We start from the raw sequence: 18,965 nt of genomic DNA on the forward strand, positions 1-18,965 counted from the left end.
TCAATTTATCTCAGTTGGCAATTTTACAGTTACGTTGCTCAGGGGTAAATAAATAAATAAATTCCAGAAAACCAGCCAAATTAACCGAAAACAAACTGAGCTCTAAGTTCTGGGAAAAAAAAAAAAAAATCTCTTGTAAATAAACAGAATTGTTTTTATTCTGTTCACCCTTACTTATCTTTGGACAATTTCCCCTGTTTGGCAAGTAATGGTAACCCCCCACATGCCTCTTGGCAATTATGTCTCACTGTTTCAAAATAGCTTTTAGAATAAATTACAGCTAAGGAGTCAAGAAAAACTTCCTCCATAATAACCTATTTTTCATGCTCGTAGATTGTTAGTGTGGGAAAAGCATTTCCACTTGCAACTTGTCATCAAACCTTCTGTACTTGGTTGATTTTTTTCTCTAATAAAACAAAAATTACTGAGCTTCAAAAATACATCTTTCCAACTGCAAACATATTTAGGACAGGGCAAGCTGTTTGAAATTACACCAACAGTTTGTAAATGTCATGCCCAATGTGCCAGCCAGCATGTGGCAGTTGGGTCTTGTCTACTTCAGGGTTTTGTAGAATTATTTATAGCACGTTTCCTGTATTTCCAAGCCTTTTCCAGAGAGACTGTGCTAGTATGCTCCTAGGTAATGTGTGTTTCTAAACATTTGTCCTATTAGCACTGTTTGACCACAGTATGCTCAAAGCTTTTTTATGTCCCCTGAAGACTATTGTCACACAGGGGCCAAAAGTTCCACCCGGGAATCTTGGCCAGGTAACAAATTCATTCAGTATTTATCTTGGGTATGTTACATATAATGTCATGTCTAATACCAAACGATTTAACATGCTTGCTGAGTCACATGGGCTGGAAAGTCTACAGAAAACAACTTCACATTTGCTTGGGTGTTTTGATTTTAAAATCAGCTTGTATGTATGTGACTTTGGGAGGATAAAGGGCAGGAAGGAAGAAGAAAGTAGCCAAACTAATAGTTAATGTTAGTGAACATTTATATGCCAGTAAGATTTTTTAATTTCTATGACGAGCATGGATACGCTGGAACAAACAGAGGAAGGGAAGAACTATGAATCACTGCCATTTGGAAGCAGGGCACTTAGGCTTGCAAAGTCACAGACTGGCTAAGTGCAAGTACACAAAGTACACGCCAGGTGAGTTGGTAGGAGACACCTGGTCACAGAGCCTGAGACTAGCGCTAGAAGACTTCTTCAGGAAGAACTCGCCAAACTGGTTTCTGTCTGCCCTCCCCATAAACAATACTCATTTGATAGTGTTGCCAAGACAGTCTTTCTAGAAGACTTCTTTGCATTCAAGTTAATTTTTAAAGATTAGATAGCATTGGTTATACAGAATATTATTTCAGCACTAAGCCGGGCTTATTGTGATTGCTTTTTGTTTCAGGCTTCTAAAAGCGATTCGTGTCAAAGGTACCCACCCACTTGTCCGCCAGGTCCAGAATGCTCTGCCTCGTCACTCCTGGAAGAATGATGCCATCTAGCGGAGGAGTTGCCAGTTCTTCTTCTGTCAATTAGAAATAGGAATATTTTCAAATCTCAGCTATATTAGCTATGCCTTCTATCAAAAGCAATTAGAAAGAAACATGTCTCAAAAGTTGGCTAATAATAAACATGAAGATGATGGCATTGTTCTCCATTGTCAAATTTCTAAACCATTTCACACTTTAGATAGATCTTTATTTTAAAAAAGGAAAGAGAGAAAGAGCCACTGACCATCTTCAATTTATCCTCAACCAGTGAAAAATGAGATGGTTTTCCCTAACAAACAGGAGGAGTTACAGAATATGTAAGAGGAACACTCTGTAGTCAAACTTTACATTAGGGGACTAGAGCTGGCTATTAATTAGAATAATGTAGACAGGATCTTACTCAGGAACCCTGTCACTGCCACACCTTCAAAGAGTGCTCCCCAGGGACCCACCCCAGAAGTGTATGTGCCTTCAGCCTGTCTATACTGATTTTAAAATCTGGCAGCGTATCCACATCAAATATGGAAATGCCGGCTTTACCCTCCGAGATTCCAATGTAATGGATTCAGGATGGACTTGAGCGTGTATGTGGCGAACAGGAAAAAGAAAGGAGGATGAGAAAAAGAAATACAAAAACCAAAACTCCATAGGTGACTAAAGACAGCCACCATCGAGACCCTGGTCTGTTAAGAGAAGGACTGAAGGCACTCCTAACTACCTGGGGGACTCCTAGAGTCAGTGTGCTCCGTCAACCACGCCAGCACTCCTTACGGACATCTCTGCTACTCAACGTCCCCTTCTCTCCCCACCTTTGGCACCCAAGAATCTAAATCTAGGGAGAAACTCAAACCTTCAGTCCTCACTTTTGAAAGACGTTGAACCCTGTAACAGATGATGTACTGCCCATTGTTGTCTTTGCAGATGAATGAGCAAGGTGTGCTGGAAAGGATCGCCAGGTAGCCGAAGCTGTGTGGGGATCAGACTGGTGTTTTGAGCTCCCCCAAGCCATCTTCTGCAGCTACAAAGGACTTCAGAAGTCACCTAGTGCAACCTTCAGTTTACAGAAGAAACTGAGGCCCTATAAAGGTAAGTGACTAACAAGGTTGGTGACACGGGGGGACAGTCAGGACCTAAGCTGAAGTGTCCCAACACTGGGGCCCCTACCCATCCCCTTAGTATTCTATGGCCTGGGCTCACCTGCTCCACTGGCGTTACATCAAACACCACAGCAACCAGACTGTATGGAAGACCAAAACTCCGTATTTACTCCTGTGTTCTCAAAACACAGCACCATGCCCTGCCCAGACTGGTAATGTATTAAGTGCTTCTGAATTTAAAAAATAAATGAATAATCCTCTTTGCTGGGCTATAGCAGTATAATTTTTTTGGAATTTTGTTTCTGCAAATCATCTGCTGAAAATCGCTTTCTGGAAAGGAGAAAATTTGTTCTTGACAATGTTGTTAGGGCTACTTTTTATCATGCTTAGAAGTGTTGATCTCAAAATAAACCTGTGTTTTGCAATAGCTAGCTAGCTGGATACAGAAATGTATGGATCTTTATGCATGGTGTGCATATGCACACGCACACCAACATAGAGACAAGCATACTTCAAGTGCCCCCCAACTGGACCTTGCCTATGGCTGCTGAAACTAAGACGACATGAAGTTAAATAAAAAACGGCAGCTCCGCATGTGCAAGTGCAGTTTTGTGAAATATATTTAACACCCAACACTGCAACCACTAGCCTGAGGTCAAGGAACAGAACATCCGCTTCTTTGGTTGCCAGACAGAGATGATGACATGACAACATTTGGGTGAGAAATATTCATTTTCCTCTGCAACCACAAACATACTTAGAAGAGCCAGAACTGGCTCCAGATTGCTCAACATGAGGGAAACAGCCTACAAATGCAACTTGTTTTTGACAGAGAGATCAGTTTTAGGAGATGAAGAATTCAGAAGCATAACAGCAGGATTCATCTGCGACATCCCCAAGTCAAGCAGTCTTGGGAACCAGGAATGTGGGTTTGCATAAGTGCCCTAAACACCACTGTCATGATTATTACTTATTCAACAAATACCTATTTGAGTGCCTACCATGTGCAGTTGGCTTATCGATGCACTACGGATACAGCAGTGAACAAAACTGACAGAATGCCTGCTTACTTTCTAAACATTATTATGTTCAAGAGTATGTCAGACTATAGGGGAAAAAGGAAAGTGGGAAGGTGAGGAGAAGGAAGTGTGCAATTTTTATTGAGGTGCTCAAGGGAAGCCTTACTGAGAAAAGCATGCCATGCAGACAGCTGAGGGAAGAGGGCTCCAGGCCAAGTCGGTGTAAATGCCTGATGTCCGAGAAGGCTCCTGGGGTCTAAGTGGACTGAACAACGTCAATGTCACAGCCAGGTTGTTCTACCAGATGAGCCCTGAACTCAACCAGAACAACCAGCTTACTCTCAGGGCAGTTCCAGTGTGCAGTACAAGGTAAATGGTTTGTTCCAACAGTGAGTAGTAGCAAGTGTGTTTCACTCGTCAACAGGGTGAAAGAGAGAATCAGGACTGTGTGATCCTACAGCCAGGACTGCTGTTACTAGAATGAAAATCCACATGGGTTACGGGCCAATTGCCATACATAGTTTTTGTGCACAGCACCATGCTGTGCACATCAACTACCTACTTATCTACTGTTCTGGGGCAGCCATCTGTCCAAAAGGAGAATGAGTGTGGCGGCTCATGGAAAGACGGCAGGCTATTACTGAAAGATCTCTGCTTATCCCTCCCCTGGGCAAAGTTTGTGAGAATCAGTATTTTGCTGATTTTCAGTGTATTATTCCTAAAGCCACAGGGTATAAATCAAAGGTACCATTGAGTTGCTTCAGTGTCCTTTGCTTTTAGCCGAAAGGTTATCCTGACAGTCTACTGACTTCTCAAATAGTACTGTCCACACATTTATTCCATTTCCTTCCTCCTTGCTTCAAATTTTATTTGATCTGTTAGGTGAACATCCTCAACCTGAAGGACCACATTCACATTGCAACTAAGGCTACCTCAGGAAAGCATAATGTGAATAGTAACTCTTAAGGTCTTGTATGTTTTCTAAGAGTCAGAAGACAAATTCACTCATTTCTATTCTGACCTTTAAAAGCCATGGTGGAAATGGTCCATGATTATTGTTTGGATAAGGGGTAATTTTTCACCAGGACAGTTTCTGGTGTTTCTAGCTAAATCATGTAGCTCTGATTCAGACTGTGCTTAAATCCTGACATTTCCCACCCATTACATTTCCCACCCATAAATAATGATGGGGCCACTTCTGTTTGATGTAACTGCTTTTATTTGAGGTTGTGGGGGCTGAAATGAGCAGGTGGGAAGAATGAGTTGAATCCATCTATTAGTTCCTAAATGCAGAGTTCAACACTGGCTGTCATCATTCAAGCACAGCTTTTGATATACGTCATATGCCATAACTCAAAATTAGAAATCACAAATATTCCAGTATAAATTTTGTTCTTAAGTAGTACCAAGGACAAACAACAGGAATGGGAAAATGAGCACGATCTGTATTTGGCTTTTTATATGCCAAGGATTACCAACGGCCACCCCAGGACGAGGCGTACTCACACATCTTCTGTTCATCCTACTTCTGACTGGAGCATAAAGCTCATCTTATTAGTCTCTGCAACTAATGCTCAAAGTAGCTGTATGTAGCCCTGAAGTCAGCCACATCTGAATCACCACTGTCCTCTATTTGTAGCCCATTAACAAAAGAGCGATAAAGGCTACTGTAGGTTACTTTAAAGTAAAGGAAAAATGAACCCAATACCTAGGTTTTATAAGTATTTGGAAACTTATTTTATATTTCTAGTCTCGGTAATGTAAAATGAACAGCCTAAGGACATAAGCAAGCCTAAAAATGTTTAAAATTTTTGTGACTATTAAAATTATAATGGAAATGAATGTATATATCTGTATTTTTCCCCAATGTTGGTTCTTGGCCATTTAGTCTAATACCACAGATGTTGCCAACACTTCACTGAACCCCTATGGTCTCTGCCAACTAATAGAGAAAATAGCAAAGAGAGATAATGAGCATAAAGGATATTAAAGGTAATAAAGTACATATTTTTATAGTAGAATATATTAATGGCCTTGAATGAACCAGAGTCTAAGTACAATCCCAAGAGAGACTAATCTGTCCTTCAAAATAGTGTGCTTTCATCAAAATGAGCTCCAGAGTAAGTCTCGAAGGCTTCTGATGTATTATCAAAATACTTAGAAAGGGCAACAGTTGTTGAGAGAATTATAGCAAGAGAATACATTAAATTAAATGTCTTATCAGTAGACTATGCTTATTACTACAGCATATTATACATATAATATGTGCTTAATGACCACTGAATTGATCTGAGACCTATCTCCAAATGCAAGGGATTTTGAATAGGAAAACTGTTAAGAAGATGGCACAAGAGATAAAGCATCAAATCCTCAAATCATGGAGATTTAAATTCCTTAAGTTGACACCTCAGTAAGTACATCCAAAGCCAAAAGGCCAAACCTTTGTAAATTCTGAACTTTAAACTCATTTCTTCTTGACTAGCAAAAAGCACAGTAGTTCTCACTTTGTGCATCTTATCCTCTTGTTCTAGTTCTTTTCTACCCAGTCCCACTGAAAATGACTGAAAAATAGCAAAGAGCTGAAATCTAAATGGATTACCTCCGTCTTCATTTATCCAGTACAGAAAAAGATTCATAGTTCCAACTTCGGTTATCTGATCGTCCTCTCCATAGAGCCATAGAACCTGCTGACACCCATTATCCAGTGCTTCACATTGGGCAAAGAGAGATGAGCCATAATTCCTTTGAAAAAAGAGAAAACATACTCATTATGAATCTACTACCCCCACATGCCACACTAAAATCCTCAAGTCTATAATCTGAATTGGATGTAGTCCATGTACTATGTTACATATACTCACAAGAACACATATGTATATGTGTATGTAGATGTATATTCTCTAGTTAACTGCACAATATTAAAGAAACTCATTAGAGAACCTATGTGACCTAACTGCACTCATGTGAGAGAAAGTGCAAACACAATTGTGGAATCCTAACTTAAAAAGTAGAGATAAATAATGAAGTTAGTAACAGTTAAAAGTTATTAAATATTTTTCTTCACATACCATGGAATTTTCTCTGAATGATCAATACTATGAGTTATACACTATGATTATTTCCATAGTTCAGATGAGAAACTGAGGATTGGAGAAGTAACTTGGATCAATTTACTCTAAGTGGCAGAGCACCAAGTCTATGCTCTTAACCGAGACTTTCAAAACACCCAAGAAACATCTAATACCCAATGTCCAAAATCTCCACATGGTGCAACTGAATGCTAAAAATCTTGATTTTAACCAAAAAGTACTCCAAATGCCCATTTTTCTAGCCCGTACTATGATCTTAGATTATTCAAAATCAAAGGAACATAGCACATCTTCTTGAAATAACAATTTAGTTTAATAATATTGTGAAAGTATTATCCTCAATCAAACTTAAATGGGAAAATTACAGGGTATATTACAAAACATGGATGAATGTTTAAATAAAACATGAGAGTCCTCGTAAAGGTGATGCTTGCTCGCCTCCCTAAGCCTCTGGTTGTATAATTTGCCATCCTCAGCTTTCAGAAAACATCAGCAAATGAGTTTAAGAAGTACTGCCAAATAACAGCCAGGGCTAGGGAATAAACCCTAGGCACATCCCTAGACTATGCAGCCTTCAGAAGTACATAGAAACAGTCAAACATACAACAATAACTACTACAAAGCATTACTGGTACACTCCACAAAATACCTACATAGGCCTTTGACATTATCTCATTTACGTCTGGGCAAGATTAAATGTGTAGTATTGTCTAAGTCAAGGTGTAAGTTAGGCACGAGAGCCATAAACTATAATGGTCATCTGTCATTTTGATCTGCACACCTTTCCTTTCCACTATATTCTCTTCGCTTTTCCTACAGAGCCAGGTCACTGTGCTGGCACTGACAGTCAGAGCACCTTGCCCCCCACCATTCAACTGCAGGGTGGGCATGTTATCTAAGTTGCTCATGTAAGTCCTTCTTTGAGTCACTCACCCATTCATTTTAGTGTATGGAACCTAAAAGTGGGATTTTCTCCCTTTGGGGGCAGAGGCAGCTTGTTTGCTACAGGTAAGCCAGAGTCTATTGGGTTCAAGATCACCACCCTTCACAGGAGAAGGCATTGAAGTAGAAGAGCCCTGGGTTAATCAAGCCAGAAGCTGCAAACGAGGTGGAGTGAGGAGGGAAGGGGGACAGTGGGACACCTTCAAGGGCAAAACAAACTTGGCAACAATGACTCGAGCCCCTCATGAATCCACTTCTATCACCCCACTTACATGAGCCAATCAACCCCTTTGCTGTTTAAGAGGGTTTGAGTTGGTTTTCTGACTTGCAACCAAAAGAACACTGACTGGCAACTAAAATATTCTGGAATGGGAAATAGGCATTATATCATACGCCCAGAGAAACCTGAGGCTTGCTCACGTAAAGGTAATGTAAGAGTCATCAAAAGACCTTCAAAATGCAGATACTAACGTGTAAACTATTCGCCAGTCTGGAGATGCTAGAATTCTGGTCTATAGGAGGTTTCTGTTTAATGACCATAAAAAGTCAGATAACCTCTATGCACAATTAATGGTAAAGAAGCAATAACTGAGTTGAATTATGAATACTTTTTATTAATGAGGATAATCCTGACTTTAGCGGGGGATCCAGTAGAAAGAGCATGGCTTTGGGACCATCAGGCCTAGGTATAGCTCTTATGCTTCCACTGGCTCCATGTGAACTTAAAGCATCAGTTATGATTTTTTCCTCACTGAATTCATCTGGCAAATAAAAATACTTGCTTTATATACCACAGAGGGTTGTTTGAAAAGATAAAATAATAACAATAAGAGCTAAGACACAGGTTACATAAGCTAATTATATAGTAATGACATTTTTTAAAATAACTATTTTAATCAACTTTTTTCTAGTTCATAGACACAGCTTGAGATTTCACCATATCTGAAAATAAAGATGATTTTTCTCATTAAGTAAAATGCCCTTTATTAAAAAAACATAGAGAATTCTTGAAGAAGCTCTGAAAAACAAACATGCACACACTTTTGACAGTGTGGCTGAGTTAAAACCATGATTCCTTAGCATCAAGAAGCTGCCTGGGCAGAAAAGAAAATAAAAGATTTTAGCTGTTCAGTGCATTGAAAGGAAAAGGGGATTATGGAAAAAAGATGGCAGTGTGAGAAGAGGGGCAGAAACCTCCTCCCAAAATCACATAAAAGAAGAAAATACAGCAAATACAACTAATCCTGAAAAAGCAACCTAAAGACTGCAGAACAGACTGCTGCATTCTGGGGAAAAGAGAAGACCTCACAGAAAAGGGTAAAGTAGCAAAGGCAGAATCTGGCAGGACCCAAGCCCTCTCCCAACCCCATCCCATAAGTGAGAGGAAGAGAAATGGAGAAGAGAGGGAGTAGAAGCCCAGGACTGCTGAACACCCAGCCTTGGAGAGCTTCTCTGGGAGCATGAACCCATATTCCATGGAGTTGGAGAGCAATGACAGGCAAATACTCAGAGAGACTGAGATTTCAGCCACTTGTGGAGAACATGTATGCAAAACCGGCCCTCCAGGACAAAAGACTGGTGGGCACTTTGAAAAACTTCCCAAAAGCAAGAGGGGTGCTAAAGGGGCAAAGATAACACAGAGCTTGCAGCTCAGGAGAAAGGGCAGGTAGATAAAATCATCCTGGCAAGTTCAGCCCAGCAGGTGGGGAACTCTCAGGAGCTTCAGACGCTTCAAACCCTTCACTGGCAATGCAGCCCCAAGGTCCCCCACAGTGATACGTAGCCTGCCACTCCTTCCTCCCAGCAGGCACCGGTCCTGCTAACCCGCTGCCCCTGCCATCATGCCAGGCCAGCTGGAGGGTGGCACCACCTACGACAGCTCCAGGAGCATAGCACAGAGGCTCCTACCTGCAAGCATGGCCCACCAGACTTGGCAGTGGAGGCAGGCATTACAGCTGGGAAGGCAGAAAACCCTCCCAGCCAAGCTCTTTCCTCCTGGCAGGTGCTGGTTCCCCTCACCTGTGATACCCACCATTGCTGCAGGTATTTGGCAGCTCCAGAGAGTAGAGCTTGGGCACCAGAGGGTGCTGCCTACACAAAGTTCCTTAGGAAACAGGAAAAAAATGAAACAACAAAGGAATTTGGTCTAAATAAAACTACAGGAAAAAAAAACGCCAGGAAGAGTACTCAGTGAAACTGAAATCACCAATCTTCTTGATAAAAGATTTCAAAATAAAAGTTATAAACAACCTCATGGAGCTACAGAAAAATATTCAAGATCTCAGGGAGAACTTCAACAAAGAGATGGAAACTTTGAAAAATACAGTATCTGAAATGAGACATACAATGGAGGGATTTAAAAGCAGATTAGATGAGGTAGAGGAGAATGTGAATGAAACAGAAATTAGAAAACAGGAAAACAAAGACGATGAGGCACAGAGAGAAAGGAGGATCTCTAGGAATGAAAGAATAATAAGAAAGCTGTGTGAACAATCCAAATGAAACAATATTTGCATTATAGGGGTGCCAGAAGAAGAAGAGAGAGAAAAAGGAATAAAAAGTCTCTTTGAGGAAAGAATTGCTGTAAACTTCCCCAATATGGGGAAGGAAATAGTCTCTCAGGTGATCTAAGTGCAGAGATCTTCCAACACAAGGAGCCCTAGGAAGGCAAAAAAAGACATATAATACTTAAAATGGCAAAGATCAAGGACAAGGAGTATTGAAAGAAACGAGAGAAGAAAAAGATCACTTATAAAGGACACCCCATCAGGCTGTCTGCAGACTTCACAGCAGAAACCTTACAGGCCAGAAGGGAGTGGCATAATATATTTAATGCAATGAAACAGAAGGACCTCCAAGAATACTCTACCTGGCAAGATTATCATTTAAATTTGAAGCAGGGATTAAATAATTTCCAGATGAGCAAAAGTTGAGGGAATTCACCACCTACAAACCATCTCTACAGTATATCTTAAAGGGACTGCTCTAGATAGAAGCACTTCTAAGGCTAAATAGCTGTCTCCGGAGAAAATAAAACCACATTAAAGGAAGTAGACCTATTAATTACTAAGCAAATACTAAATTAAATCAACTACTCACAACGTTAGTCAAGGTATACACAAAGAGTAAAAATATATAACACCTCATATATAAAGAGTGCAGGGGGAAGAAGAAGGGGAGAAAAAAAAGAACCCTTGGATTGTGTTTGAAATAGCATAATAAGCAAGTTAAGACAGACTATTAGACAGTAAGGAAGCTGCCCTTGAACCTTTGGTAGCCATGAATCTAAAGACTGCAATGGCAATTAGTATATAGCTACTGATAATCACCCTAAATGTAAATGGACTGAATGCACCAATCAAAAGACATAGAGCTACAGAATGGATTAAAAAACAAGACCCATCTATATGTTGCCTGCAAGAGACTCACTTCAAACCCAAAGACATACACAGACTAAAAATGAAGGAATGCGGAAAGATATTTTGTGCAAATAATAGGGAGAAAAAAACAGGAGTTGCAGTACTTGTATTAGACAAAATAGATTTCAAAACAAAGAAAATAACAAGAGACAAAAAAAAAAGATATTACATAATGATAAAGAGGATATAACCATTATAAATACCCATGCACCCAACAAAGGAGCACCTAAATATGTGAAACAAATACTAAGAGAATTACAGGGGGAAACAAAATGCAATGCATTCATTATAGGAGACTTCAACACACCACTCACAACTAAAGACAGATCAACCAGACAAAATAAATAAGGAGACAGAAGCACTAAACAACGCATTAGAACAGATGGACCTAACAGACATCTACAGAACACACCACCCAAGAACAGCAGGATACACATTCTTCTCAAGTGACATGGAATATTTTCCAGAATAGGTCACATATTAGGTAACAAAAAGAGCCTCGGTAAATTCAAAAAGGTTCAAATTGTGTCAGGCAGCTTCTCAGACCACAAATATATGAAACTAGAAATAAATTACGCAAAGAAAACAGAAAAGCCCACAAACACATGGAGGCTTAACAACCTGTCCCTAAATAATCAATGAATCGATGACTAAATTAAAACAGAGATCAAGCAATATATGGAGACAAATGAAAACAACTCAATAGCCCAAAATCGTGGGATGCAGCAAAGGCAGTTCTATATAGGCTCACCTCAAAAAAGAACAATCCCAAATGAACAGTCTAAATTCACAATTAATGAAACTAGAAAAAGAAGAACAAATGAGGTCCACGGTCAATAGAAGGAAGGACATAATAAAGATCAGAGCAGAAATAAATAAAATAGAGAAGAATGAAACAATAGAAAGAATCAATGAAAGCAGGAGCTGGTTCTTCGAGAAAATAAACAAAATAGATAAACCCTTCACTGGACTTATCAAGAAGAAAAGAGAGTGTACACACCTAAACATAATCAGAAATGAGAAAGGAAAAATCACTATGGACACCACAGAAACACATAGAGAATACAATGAAAAATTGTATGTCAACAAATTGGATAACCTAGAAGAAATGGACTTTCTAGAAACCTTCTGAGACGGACGCAGGAAGAAACAGAAAATCTGAATAGACCAATTAACAGCAATGAAAGCAAATTGGTAATAAAAAAACTACCTAAGAATAAAACGCCTGGACCAGATGGCTTCACCACTAAATTTTTTCAAACATTTAAAGAGGAGCTAATACTCATCCTCCTCAAAGTTTTCCAAAAAGTAGAAGATGGAATACTTCCAAACTCATTCTATGAGGCCAGCATCACTCTAATACCAAACACAGACAAAGACACCACAATAAAAGAAAAGTACAGACCAATATCCCTGATGAACACAGATGCAAAAATCCTCAACAAAATATTAGCAAACCAAATTAAAAAATACATCAAAAAGATCATCCATCATGACCAAGTGGTATTTAATTCCAGGGATACAAGGACAGTACAATATTTGAAAATCAATCAACATCATACACCACATTAACAAAATTGTAAACTCCATTTAAAATTGCATCAAAAAGAATAAAATACCTAGGAGTAAACCTAACCAAGGAGGGGAAAGATCTAGGCCCAAAAAACTACAGGACACTCATGAGAGAAAATTAAGAAGATACCAATAAATGGAAATACAACCCGTGGTTATGGATAGGAAGACTTAATATTGTCAAAATGGCCATCCTGCCTAAAGCTATCTACAGATTCAATGCAATCCCTTGCAAAATACCAACAGCATTGTTCAACGAGCTAGAACAAATAGTTCTAAAATTCATATGGAACCACAGAAGACCCTGAATAGCTAAAGCAATCCTGAGAAGGAAGAACAAAGCTGGGGGGATTATGCTCCCTATTTTCAAGCTCTACTATAAAGCCACAGTAAGTACCAAATTGTTTTGGTACTGTTACAAGAACAGACCCATAGATCAATGGAACAGAATAGAGAACCAGATATAAGCCCGCACATATATGGCCAATTAACACATGATGAAGAAGCCATGGATACACAATGGGGAAAAGACAGCCTCTTCAACAAATAGTGTTGGCAAAACTGGAGAGCTCTATGTAAGAGAAAGAAACTGGACTACTGTCTAACTCTATACACAAAAGTAAACTTGAAATGGATCAAAGACCTGAATTAAGTCATGAAACCATAAAACTCTTAGAAGAAAACATAGTAAAAAAATCTCTTGAATATAAACATGAGCAACTTTTTCCTGAACACATCTTCTCAGGCAAGGGAAACAAGAGCAAGAATGAACACATGGGACTACATCAAACTAAAAAGCTTCTGAACAGCAAAGGACAATATCAGCAGAAAAAAAAGGCATCCTACAGTATGGGAGAATTCATTCATAAATGACATATCCAACAAGGGGTTAACATCCAAAATACACAAAGAACTCACATGCCTCAACACTCAAAAAACAAATAACTCAATTAAAAAATGGGCACAGGATATGAACAGACACTTCTCCAAGGAAGATATTCAGATGGCCAACAGGCACATGAAAAGATGCTCCACATCACTAATCATCAGGGAGATGCAAATTAAAAGCACAATGAGATATCACCTCATACCAGTTAGGATGGCCAACGTAGAAGAGTAGAAACAACAAATGCTGGCAAGGAAGCGGAGAAAGGGGAACCCTCCTACACTGCTGGCAGGGATGTAAATTAGTTCAAAAATTGTGGAAAGTAATATGGAGTTTCCTCAAAAAGCTAAAAACAGAAATATCATTTGACCCAGGAATTCCACTCCTAGGAATTTACCCAAAGAAAACAAGATTGCTGATTCAAAAAGACAGATGCACCCCTATGTTTATCGCAGTACTACTTAAAATAGCCAAGATATGGAAGCAACCTAAGTGTCCAACAGTAGATTAATGGATAAAGATGTGGTACACATATACAATGGAATACTATTCAGCCATAAAAAGATAACAAATCCTACCATTTACAACAACATTGATGGAGCTAGAGGGTATTACACTCAGTGAAATAAGCCAGGTAGAGAAAGACAAGTACCAAATGATTTTACTCGTTTGTGGAATATAACAACAAAGCAAAACTGAAGGAACAAAACAGCAGCAGACTCACAGACTCGGATAAGAGACTAGCGGTTACCAATGGGGAGGCATTGGGGAGGCGTCGGGGAGGCGTTGGGGAGGATTTGTGTAGAGGGAGAAGGGGATTAAGGGGCACTACAATTCACACTCACTATATAGGTAGGTCACAGGGAAGGCAGCACAGCACAGAGAAGACAAGCTATGACTCGATAGCATCTGACTACACTGATAGACAGTGACTGCAATGAGGGTCTGAGGACTTGATAATATAATATGGGTGAATGTTGAAACCACAATGTTTCTCATGTGAAACCTCTGCAAGATTGTCTATCAATGCACTTTAATTTAATAAAAAAAGGAAAAAGGGTTTTTATTTGCTTGGTGTGTATCTGACTCATTATTATGATCTATGGGTAATTTTTTTCATATAGTTGGGTTCCCTCCCACATGCTGCCAATATTCAGAAGAGAAATGGCTTTTGAGTTAAGAGAAAAAATATATAAAGTGGGCAACTGTCTACATAGAAAACCTTAAATATACCTTTAAATAGAATAAATATCTGGAAGAAGATACTACATACATCTCTCTAAAAGAGTAAATTGTATTGTGTGAAATCCAACTGATAAGAGTCCAGGAGATGAAACAGGAATGAAGGAAAGCTTCATAACATTAACTATTGTCTGCAGAGAGGACATACCTGCCAGGCAGGGTACTAAGTACTTAACTCCATTATTTCACTGAGTCATCTTAACACAACCCTAGACTTTGTTATACTTTTAAGGGCTTGCAGGAAGAGAAGACTTAATTGTGTAGGATCATACAGGTATGTGTATGACTCCCAGATCTCTGACTCCCCAGCCCATTCTTTTAACTACTGGGTTATAACCTCACATTTACCGAGAGCTTTCCGTTTGCCAACCATAGTTCGAGGCATTTTATCTCGCTTAATTCTCACAGGTAAGGACTTCAGAAATGGGGAACAGCAGTTAAGTCACATGCCTAAGTTAGGTTTTTAAGGCAGGTCTTTCTGCCTTCAAAGCTTGTGCTCAAGTGCAGAAGGAGAGTCCCAGGAAAAAGAGAAAGAGATAACAGTGGGAGAGAGAGGCAGGCCTTATTTCCCCCAAATACATGAAGAAACTAAGAAATTGCCTGGGGATAACTATGTGCTTATGGTGAAAGAACTTCTAGCTTAGTGCTTCTCAACTCTGGCTGCACATTAAAAAGATTCTGATCCCCAGGGTTCAGCCAGACCAAATAAACCAGAATCTCTAGCAGTGGGACCCAGACATTTGCAGTAAAACTGGTAATGCTCCCAGGTAATTTCAGTTTGCAAAAACAGCTGAGAATCACTGTGCTAGGCTCTCTTTCAGCTGTATGTCACTGTCTTATATTTCTCACTTGTGTGTATTTAGAAATAGAAGATTATATTATCTCTGATGGTTTCAAAATAGTGGCATTATATTAAAAATTAAAAAGAAAATACTCTCCCTGCCTCAGACTCACTTAGATAGCAGAAAGTTCTTGAGGTTATGAGAATCAATAGCTATTTAATAAATTCCAGTTGACCACAGAGGTCCTCAAAAAAAGGCTTGGGAGGTTAGTGTTGAATTAATTAGGGTTAGTGAAGAAGCGGTAATATAAAAATCTAAGGTTGCTGCCAAAAGTCTCTGCCAATTAAATAGTTTGATACAAAATGCAGAATGATTTGCTTCCCCTGCACTACTCCAGGTTGGAAGTACAGGAGTAGACAGGTTTAGACCTTCTTGGAAACCGTAGGCAGATGGGATAAAAGCCCATCCTTTGGTTACTGCCTTCCTGCTTGCTATTTTTGCTTTTATTTATGAGATAAAAGCCCTTTCCGAGGGCTCCCTGAAGCTACACGTTTGGTCAGAGCCCAGAAGATAGCCACTGAGTCACCCTCCAGGGCTGCTGGTCCTGGACATGTGACACACATCGGCACCTGATAAGAGCCCATACCGGCTAATCAAGCTATTCCGGTTCAGCCACAGGGCCATTCTCATATCTGTCTAACACTTTTCAAATGCTCTTTTATTTCCAGCCAGCTACATATGGCCTATGAGACCAGCCTGACAGAGCCAAGACAGGGCTGTCGCTCGGCCAGTTGGCAGCAGGTATGGCTCGAGCCTGCGGGAATGAAGACAGCACTTCAGTGAAGCAGGCACCTGCCCCAGAAAGGGCTCCTTGGAGCCAACGAGGGCCTCAGCCCCAGCATCGGATGCTCTTTAATGCCAACTGGCAGCCTGCAGCCCGAGCACCGGCATCCAGGGGCCGTTCATTCAAAGCATGTATTTTATTCCTGCTCTAGCTACTTATTTTAGTTCTTGTCTATGTATAACGTTCAATGTTCTCCCTTAAAAAGGGCCATGGTCAGCCTCTGAACAACTCGCACATTTAAAACACCGACAACGAAACACGAAACTAAAGTGAACATTACGATTTGAATATTAATATATGTTCTTGCATTGAAGTGAAATGGCAATAACCAGTCATGAGGGACTCCTTTTAGGCAGGAACACAGGCTGACTTACCCTCCCATCTTGCAGTCCCCAGTCCCACCTTTCCAGGCTCTTACATACTTCGGATTAGCCCACAGGGACACTGGATTAAAGGTTCCACTTGCAAAATAAGGTCCCACAGGACTCAAGATGACAAAGAGCAACGCTTTGGTAGGCTTCTTGACTCCCAGAGAAGGCTGCAAGAAAGTAAAAGGACACACAACTGTTAACTGAAAATGCAGACACCAGTCTAAGGTCTAGAATAGATGTGTAATTACCTCCCAGAGAGGGGGACACCCTAGGACAGGCGCTGGCACTTCCAAGGCTGAGGTACACAGAGCCTGATGGGCTTCTAAGAAGAAAACCACTGCACATTGCTTTCTGAGCTGTTATGATTTGAGAGAAAAAAACAAACTTGTCAAACTTTTGGTTGGTAGGGAATTTAGAGGAGACGTTATATCTTGAACAACTAGCTATATAGCACCTCTCAGCATGGCTTGGGGAACTGAAAAAAGGAAGAACTCAGACGTGATTTCCGTCTTTGGGGGAAAAATATAATATTTGCTTCTCTCACTTCCCCTTCTGTTTCCACAGACCATTGAGCATTTCAGGATAGGGCAGAGCCTCCAGCGGGGGGCGTACAGGAGAACGTGCCATCACGGGCCCGACTGGCAGGCACCGGACAGCAAGACTGGGACTTGGCAAGAGGCACCAGACGAGATGTATCCCCCCCCAGAAAGGTAGACGATGAAGGACACAGGAATTTGTGTCACGAATCACAGTGATAGAAGACGTCCTTCCACACAAACACTAGAAAATTATTAGCCAAAAATGCAAAATCTTCCCAATTCCTATAGCACAAAAGCTGTTACATGTAATTACTGTCAGCTGTCTATGAAGGAGGGAAACTGAGAGACTGAGAGTTTTGAGAGCTCCGTGGGATAAAGGCAAAAATGGTCCCTGAGTTCTCCGGTGCGATTTAAGATCACAGCAAGGAAGAAAACACATCAGTAGTGGTACCCTAAGAGCCTTAGGATATATAATGCTGTGCAATCTGGATCAGAGCCTGGTCTGGCAGGATAGGGGCAGGAATCTAGCGACTTTCCTCTGAATTTCAATTCTTTTTATTACCAAGGCCCCTCACTCACTACTTATGCCCATATCATCAAGAATCAGGTAGGTAAAGTATTTGTGAGCATTAAAAAATGTGCATATGCAAGGGAAACAAAAGCAAAAATGAACAAGTGGGACTATATCAAGCTGAAAAGCTTCTGTACAGCAAAGGACACCATCAATAGAACAAAAAGGCATCCTACAGTATGGGAGGATATATTCATAAATGACAGATCTGATAAAGGGCTTACATCCAAAATATATAAAGAGCTCACGCACCTCAACAAACAAAAAGCAAATAATCCAATTAAAATATGGTCAGAGGAGCTGAACAGACAGTTCTCCAAAGAAGAAATTCAGATGGCCAACAGACACATGAAAAGATGCTCCACATCGCTAGTTATCAGAGAAATACAAATTAAAACCACAATGAGATATCACCTCACACCAGTAAGGACCACCACCATCCAAAAGACAAACAACAACAAATGTTGGCAAAGATGTGGAGAAAGGGGAACCCTCCTACACTGCTGGTGGGAATGTAAATTAGTTCAACCATTGTGGAAAGCAGTATGAAGGTTCCTCAAAATGCTCAAAATAGAAATACCATTTGACCCAGGAATTCCACTCCTAGGAATTTACCCTAAGAATGCAGCAGCCCAGTTTGAAAAAGACAGATGCACCCCTATGTTTATCACAGCACTATTTACAATAGCCAAGAAATGGAAGCAACCTAAGTGTCCATCAGTAGATGAATGGATAAAGAAGATGTGGTACATATACACAGTGGAATATTATTCACCCATAAGAAGAAAACAAATTCCACCACTTGCAACAACATGGATGGAGCTAGAGGGTATTATGCTCAGTGAAATAAGGCAGGCGGAGAAAGACAAGTATCAAATTATTTCACTCATCTGTGGAGTATAAGAACAAAGAAAACTGAAGGAACAAAACAGCAGCAGACTCACAGAACCCAAGAATGGACTAATAGTTACCAAAGGGAAAGAGACTGGGAAGGATGGATGGGAAGGGAGGGATAAGGGAAGGGGAGGGAGAGAAAGGGGGCATTATGATTAGCATGTATAATGTGGTGGGGGGCACAGGGAGGGCTGTGCAAC

General features: G+C 40.2%; 1 protein-coding gene across 3 annotated transcripts in view; it reads right to left on the bottom strand.

Moving 5' to 3' along the window:
* Positions 1-18,965, bottom strand: part of BCAT1 (branched chain amino acid transaminase 1) — a 107,273-nt gene that overhangs the window by 16,473 nt on the left and 71,835 nt on the right. For all 3 annotated transcript variants that reach the window (XM_036889493.2, XM_036889492.2, XM_036889494.2), the window contains exons 6-8: positions 16,765-16,928; positions 6,214-6,356; positions 1,448-1,533 (exon numbers count right to left, since the gene is read on the bottom strand). In XM_036889493.2, coding sequence (XP_036745388.1) covers positions 1,448-1,533; positions 6,214-6,356; positions 16,765-16,928 — 393 coding nt within the window. The remainder of the gene's footprint in view (positions 1-1,447; positions 1,534-6,213; positions 6,357-16,764; positions 16,929-18,965) is intronic.

This window comes from Manis pentadactyla, chromosome 14, assembly GCF_030020395.1.
Source record: "Manis pentadactyla isolate mManPen7 chromosome 14, mManPen7.hap1, whole genome shotgun sequence".
NCBI classification, from domain to species: Eukaryota; Metazoa; Chordata; class Mammalia; order Pholidota; family Manidae; genus Manis; species Manis pentadactyla.